The 6954-nt window shown below is 44.5% G+C and overlaps 2 protein-coding genes across 2 annotated transcripts; both read right to left on the reverse strand.

Annotated features, from left to right (window-relative positions):
- Window positions 1-1742: 1742 nt before the first annotated feature.
- On the reverse strand, window positions 1743-3479 carry LOC103470891 (protein Wnt-8a-like). The gene is made up of 6 exons (XM_008419587.2): window positions 3307-3479; window positions 3180-3213; window positions 2975-3104; window positions 2688-2813; window positions 2467-2609; window positions 1743-2394 (listed from the first exon to the last, which is right to left on the reverse strand). Exons 1-6 carry the CDS (start codon window positions 3366-3368, stop codon window positions 1837-1839), a joined length of 1053 nt encoding a protein of 350 aa, XP_008417809.1. The 5' UTR covers window positions 3369-3479; the 3' UTR covers window positions 1743-1836.
- A 165-nt stretch (window positions 3480-3644) lies between these two features.
- On the reverse strand, window positions 3645-6093 carry LOC103470892 (protein Wnt-8a-like). Its single transcript, XM_008419589.2, has 6 exons — window positions 5559-6093; window positions 5438-5471; window positions 5157-5295; window positions 4835-4960; window positions 4586-4728; window positions 3645-4487 (listed from the first exon to the last, which is right to left on the reverse strand). The coding sequence occupies exons 1-6, from the start codon at window positions 5627-5629 to the stop codon at window positions 3921-3923; spliced, it is 1080 nt and encodes a 359-aa protein (XP_008417811.1). The 5' UTR covers window positions 5630-6093; the 3' UTR covers window positions 3645-3920.
- Window positions 6094-6954: the final 861 nt, after the last annotated feature.

Consider the following 6954-nt stretch of genomic DNA (forward strand, 5'->3'; position numbering starts at 1 on the left):
CCCATGTCTTTTCCTAAGATCATTGTTCACCTTCTTTCATGGCATTGCGTCAAATTCATGTAACTCATTTTTCATACATTAAATTYCCTTTTAAAACTGTGTTAAATAAGGGGTTTAAAATGACATATGTTGTCAGTTTCGGGCTTTATATTTATTCTTTGACCTGGTAAAGATCTAAATACATTTTACACAGAGACTTACAAAACCTTCAAGTTTAAATAGTCAATTAGCTCTTTTCTTTCAAAATTGTAACACATTGTGTTCAACGTTAGTTGTCTCGCAGCAGCAACTCCGCCCTGCGTCAGCCCTCCTGGTATCTCACACCCAGGTGACAGGGGAGGGCAGATGGAAGAAGGGGTGATCAATCACTCTTAGATTGTCACAGACCCCCAGGCTAGCCTGGATGAATACATGAGTAGCCCAGGGGGGTCCCAGTGGGAGATCCCCTGCAACCTCCCTCCCTGTTTTCCTCTTTTGTCCAGATTAGGAAACATGCACCCCCACAAAACCTGGGTGCTGTGGATGAGGCAGGGAGTACAGTAATTAAAAAGCAAAACAAGGCGCCACTTAAAAGTAAAGTGTTCATGAAATGAATTTAGAAAATCCAAATTGCTTGAGAAGTGGCCTTGCAACGGGGAGCCACTGGTCAACTCTGCAGAAATTAAATGTTTTGTGAAAATAAAAAGATTCATTGGAATTTTATTTTATGTTTTTTTTGTCAGAGCCATAAAATACTCAGTGGAGAGCTGGGTTTAGGTGCACTGATTTGGATCTTCTTTATTACTCAACAGGGCAGCATGGAAAATATATGGCACATTCAAGAGTTTGATGTTGATTAAGATTGTGACGAYGCTGTTTGAACACATTTTGATTAAACGAAAACAGTTTCTTTGCTTTCTTATTTTGCATTACTTTATTAACATTGAAACCTCCCATCTGTACCTACAGTCTATTTAGATTTTAGCCTGTAAAGAGTACAAAGTCCCTTTACCCAACCTAATTTCTGGTAAACTTCCACAAACCTCTAATTTCCCTGTAGGTACAGACCTCTGAAGGCTGCAATATCCTTCCCATCTCTCCTTTGTATAAGAACCTGGCAGATTTATGACACACCCTGCTGAGATGAAGATTTTTAGAGTTCCAGGGGGTCAAGAAGAGGAAACAAATGAAAAGCTCCTTCAGGCCAGTGGGCAGAGAAAACAACCCCCTTAGACCTAATTATCTTCAAATTAAAACATTAGGAATATTTGAAATTCTTTTTTTATTAGAAAGCAAGTGTTGCTTAGTTTGAAACGATCTACGATGCAACAAAGGAACACCAACTAATGCAGCTTATGTAAAAACATTTTGTTTAAACCCACCATGCATGTGACGGACTACATTCAGTGTTGCCTGGGGGAAATCCCTCAAAGCAGCCAGTTCTGAGAGGGATTATAAGGCCAGATTCCTTCTGCCACTTGGTGGAAAGCATTCCCTAATTTATCTTTGAATGTAATTTAGTCAATACACATTGACATCAGAGTGACAGTGGATCAGCACTGGATCAACACCTTGGCGAGGTGTTGATCTGCTGCGTGTTGATCTGTGTAATCCTCTCTTTAAGTGGATTCAGTCCATTCTTATTGTAATGTGTTAGTTCGATGCAGTAGCGAGGGAATGTATTAAGTGACGTATTTATTTATGAAAGCAACTGGACTTTTTTTAAGAGTTTTTTTTTTTTTATTAAAGAAAGAGGAAAAACATAAATATATGCGCAAAGGAAACACTGACATTGATGATTAGCAGAAAGTGCAGCCGTAAAGACAAAAATACAACTATTTACAAACTCATATTTTTTCATTTGGGTCCACGGTATCTCCGCCAGACAGCATGCCCGTCCCCGGCTTCCCTCTTTGCGCACACATGCTTGGCTATGACCTGAGAGCAGTCCTCGCAGTTCACCCTGCAGCACCAGTGGAACTTGCAGTTGCAGCTGCTCACCACCTCCGTGCGCCTCTCTTCCACTCTCAGGCCGCATTCGTGGCACAGCCGGCGACAGCTCCGCCGCTCCCACTGGGTCAGCCCGGCCCCGTGCTGCAGGCACTCCCTGCCCTCCGTGCCGTGCAGCCCCACGCTGGCGTTCCTCCTACAGTAGTCGGGCGAGTCCTCCAGGTAGATGAGCTCCGTCTGGGCCACACCGCCAAACGCGTCCACGATGGCTCCGCGGCTGTCGGCGCTGTTTCCGGCCCTCACGCGCCTCTTGTCGGTGTCCAGCTTTTGCGCCTGGCTGTACTTGATCTTCAAGTAATTGCCGATTTCTCTAAAATCGGACAACTGCGTCCAGCACGTTTGCAGGCTGCAGCTCTCTGACATGCCGTGGCACCTGCAGATGCGTTTCGTCGTTGCCTTCACGGCCTGTGGGAAAATAAGAGTTGATCGGCGCGCATCTACCTTAAATTGGAAATAATTCGCTTAAGCAGGACGTACCTGCCGACCTGCCGCATTGTTGTGCAAATTTACTGCGGCTCTTGAGTCCTGGCCTGTCTCCTGTGCATCCACGTACTGTTTGGAAATCTTTTCACCAAAATCCAAGTTGTCACTGCAGCCACCCCATAACCAACCCCGGCCACCTCCATGCAGAGAAATCAAGTTAAAATTCAAAGCACTGATTTTTACAACTATTTTAGATCACATTTCATGGACCTCACCAGTTTTCCCATTGTTGGAGACGTCGCAGCCACAGTTTTCAAGGTCTCCCAGGCTGCAGTTCCTGGTCAGAGTGTACATGACTCCAGCAGCACTGATGGCATGCACAAAAGATGTTTCTCTGGTTGCTAAATAAATAGACACGGTTACAATACCAGCAGCTCTTCCTTAAAATACATGTCGAAATTAGCCAGAAGTTGTACGATGGGAACAGGCACTGCCTATTGCACTTTTGCATCCTTCATCTTCAAGAATTTTGAAAAGCATCTGGGAAGTAACTACACCCCACCTCTTCTCAGACCTTTGGGATGGGTTTCTCTGTCAGGGCAGTTCCATCTGTCCCACGCAAACTGGTGTTTGCACTCCTCAATTCCATTCTGCGTGCCCACCTGCACGCTTTTTGCATAAGTGAGGTAGGCCTGTCAAAGAGACGGTTTTGTTCATAAAGTGCTCCTGCAATAAAAACATAATTAAAGTTGTACATTTTTGTTTACCTTCGGTCCTGTCATTAGGAAGTTACTGGCCACCCTGAGAAAGAAAATAAATCAATTACTTTGCCCCCCCCACCACTTTTCCCGTTATCCCTTTTCTAAATCAGAATCACACATTATGATGTCTTACCAGGCGTGACTCACGTCCAGTTTTAGATGGAAAAACAGAATCCAAAAACTTAAATGAGCCATTTTGTCATTTGCAGGACAATCCTATGGGAGATCTTTGACATTTGGATCCGCTGTGCCGCAAAATGTCACTTTATTCCAACAAGGAACACAAGGAAGACTTCCTCTTTTGTTCCTCTGGGCCCGGGGAAGCTGATTGGATGTCTGGATCAGGAAACGCCTATATGCGCACTTCAAAAGGGTGACCCACTCCTGCCCGAGGCTGCAGGACCCCAGGACACCAATATACAAACGGTGGAATCAAAATGTAACATCTGACAGAAGGGACTGAGTCTTTCCAGTTKCAGAAAATATTTATTATACAAAAATTTATAATTTATTACAATAACTTAAAAACCAAACGTGGGTACCCAAATTCTACGTGAATTTGGGAGACTTTGCAGCGTCTGGTTTTTAATAAAATGTTATAAATTTCAATCAAAAACGGAGAAAGTGCAATAACAGGCGTCTCCTTATATCTCAGTTCCGAGTCCAAATGATATATATCCATTTTGCCAAAAGTTGCTGAGAAATCCATAATGCTTAAGTAATCGCATGTTCACGGGTAAATGGCAGTCACTGTCGGCGCGTCACGGGTTTGCGCTTGGTTTTATTGTGCTGTCTCCTTGCGCCGTCTTTACCCGCGCAGTAATATTTAGTGACAACCTGCGTGCATCTTTCACACGTGACGGTGCAGCACCAGTGAAATTTGCAGTTGCAGCTGCTGACCATCTCAGTGCGTCTCTTCACCACTCCGAGGCCGCATTCGTAGCACAGCCGGCGGCAGCTCCTCCTCTCCCACTGGGACACGTCCCTGACGCCCTTCAGGCACTCCCGCCCCTCTGTGCCTTGCAGTCCCAGGCTCAGGTTCTTGATACAGTAATTCGGGGAGTCCTCCAGATACACGAGCTCCGCTTTGGAGATGCTCCTAAAGGCGTGCGCTACGGCTCTCCTGCTGTCCGCGCTGTTGCCGGCTCTCATTGGCTTCTTGTCCATCTCCAGCTTCCTGGCGTGCCGGTGCTTCATCCTCAGGTAGTTCCCCACCTCCCTGAAGTCGGCCAGCTGCATCCAGCAGGTTTGGATGCTGCAACTTCCAGACACCCCATGACATTTGCAGGCTCTCCTCATGGTTGCTTTGACCGCCTGTTAACAGAAACAGAGTGTTGGCGTGGATTACGCACAATCTTGAATTTTTGATTGTGCCTAAGCGCCAAATTCCAAACTATCTCAGCAAATCTTACCAGTCTTCCCGCCTCGTTGTTATGGAGGTTGACTGCTGCGCGTGCATCATGCCCATCTTCCAGGGCATCCACAAACTGTCGGGAGATCTTTTCTCCGAACGCTATGTTGTCACTGCAACCTCCCCAAATCCATCCTCTGCCTCCTAATACCACAAACATAAACAAACTGATTATTATACCGTGTCGAGTGTATGTTTTTTTGTATAACTTTTGTTTAATGATAAATAGATACTACTAAATTTTTCGGACCTGTCTGGCCAATCCTTGAGTCATCGCAGCCGCAGCTCTCAAAGTCCCCCAAACTACAGTTCTTGGTGAGCGTGTACATCACTCCAGCAGCGCTGACGGCGTGCACAAACGACGTCTCTCTTGTGGCTGCAATATGTGACAGACAAAGATCAGTTATGAGACTTTACTTGGATACGTAATTTGGTATCATAAACGCGTAAAAGCTCAAAGTACGTGACCATTACGCACAAGATGGTGTGAACGCACACCCACCAAATCTAGACGATTTCATTCCGATACATTTTAATTAGTCATAAGTGCGGGTGGATATTATGAGACTTACCAATTCGGAGGCTGTTAAGTGTGGATAGCTTAAGCGCGCTTTCTGGACAGTTCCACTTTTCCCAAGCGAATTGGTGTTTGCACTCTCGTATTCCTCTCTGTGCGCCCATCTGCACGCTGCTGGCGTAGGTAAGAAACACCTTGAGAGAGAGAGAAAGAGAGAGAGAGAGAGAGAGAGAGAGAGAGAGAGAGATATTTTATTTTCAATCACACAAAAAAAGAAGTTAAATATTCCCAAAACAGAATTACAGTATTTTGTACAAGCCATAGCTGTGTAACTACCTTTGGACCAGTCATGAGAAAATTATTTACTGTCCTGTGGGGAGAAAACAAATATATACATTAATGCATGAGATTCGAAAAGCCAACAGAGCATAATGTTAAAAATGAGTAATGGGCTTACCAAGTGGAAGCAAGCTGACAGAGACAGAGCGTGGACAAGGCCATGGCTGAGAGGACATCCAGTTGCGCCATGGCAGATCGTTGGCTTGTGTTCCAAATGTGTGTACCGGGAGGAAATAAGACAGCGAATGGTGCTGCTCCCCTGCTCTGACTATACTTATATGCTCCTACGCGGCTGATTGAAAGATTTGTCCTGCAGGTAACGTCTCGCTGCGAAAATGCGTCAATGACGAGCTGAATTGCCGCGTCCCATTGGCAAACAGGAGCCGTCGGCGCATGAGTTGCACTTCAAAGAAGTTGCGCAGACTGTTAAACAGCCCCTCATTCACCTGTCGCTCCCAGGCTCCGATCCTTATATGCTTTTCCCACGAACGCAAGCTTATGGATGTAATTAAAAATCAGAGCGCATGCAGGTTCTCATTAATCGCTAAATACAACTATGAACGCAATCATGACTATGTCATTTCAGGGCCTGCAGAATTCTGAAACGGGAGCGTAGCATAACATTAAATTTAAAAAAAGCACAATGTTAAGCATCACCCAAAAAAAAAAACAACAACAAAAAAAGAAACTGCCTATAATAATTATATCTGTTCATATTACTGAGGGACAGTACCGAGGCTTGCTGCGTTCATGAAATGTTTGGGAAATGGGACCGGTGTCCCATGGGCGGACTCAGCCGTAAAGCTTTTCAGACTGGACGCCATGTAGTCATGCAAATCCCGCCTGACACGTTGGCGAAATTGACATGGTCGTGATAATAGGGTAATAGATGTTCCTCTAGGGAACAACTCGGTGTGAAAAAAGTCTGGAATTTACAGGAGCATAAACATTTGTTTTAAACGTTAAAACGCTCCAGGGTGGTTGTTTTACTGRACTTGATCTAATTCGACCTTTTCATTTCATTTTTTATTTTATTCTATTTATTTATTTTTTTTTACAAAATAAAAATGTACCAATAAAAAAAATTAGCATTTTCAATATGAATAGATAATCCACTTAGTCCTMCGTCTAATTGTCTTAATTACGCTCGATCACTCTCCTCTTCAGCACTCACCGCGACAGTTTCTGCCATTCCACAAACTTTTACTTAATGCCAGAGATGTCTAAGCCGGTGATTAACGTCACACTTATCCCGTTAAATCTCTTCTAAAACACTCAGAATCCATTAAAACAACAATCCMCTCATCGCGCTGGACAATAGGGGAGGCGGCTGGGCCGGCCGAGGGCGAAGAGAATCCTTTCTAATTAGATATCACCCACATTCATCTTCATGGAAGGCTGAAACCAAGAGCCATCGGTGATTTGCGCTTAACTAAGAGCGTTTAAGAGTTTAAATTGGTCAATAATGACAGCAGACAATAGTTGTTGTTGTTGTTGTTGTTGTTGTTGTTGTT

This window comes from Poecilia reticulata, linkage group LG10, assembly GCF_000633615.1.
Source record: "Poecilia reticulata strain Guanapo linkage group LG10, Guppy_female_1.0+MT, whole genome shotgun sequence".
In the NCBI taxonomy this organism is placed as follows: Eukaryota; Metazoa; Chordata; class Actinopteri; order Cyprinodontiformes; family Poeciliidae; genus Poecilia; species Poecilia reticulata.

Excerpts from the sequence above, each read along its gene's own strand:
- LOC103470891 (XM_008419587.2), bottom strand. The coding sequence starts at position 3,368 with ATGGCTCATTTAAGTTTTTGGATTCTGTTTTTCCATCTAAAACTGGAC. Across the intron at positions 3,214-3,306 it reads CTGGACGTGAGTCACGCCTG|GGTGGCCAGTAACTTCCTAA; the intron begins GTAAGACATCAT and ends TTTCTTTCTCAG. Across the intron at positions 2,610-2,687 it reads CTCCAACAATGGGAAAACTG|GTGGCCGGGGTTGGTTATGG; the intron begins GTGAGGTCCATG and ends CTCTGCATGGAG.
- LOC103470892 (XM_008419589.2), bottom strand. The coding sequence starts at position 5,629 with ATGGCGCAACTGGATGTCCTCTCAGCCATGGCCTTGTCCACGCTCTGT. Across the intron at positions 5,296-5,437 it reads TTCTCATGACTGGTCCAAAG|GTGTTTCTTACCTACGCCAG; the intron begins GTAGTTACACAG and ends CTCTCTCTCAAG. Across the intron at positions 4,961-5,156 it reads ACTTAACAGCCTCCGAATTG|CCACAAGAGAGACGTCGTTT; the intron begins GTAAGTCTCATA and ends CACATATTGCAG.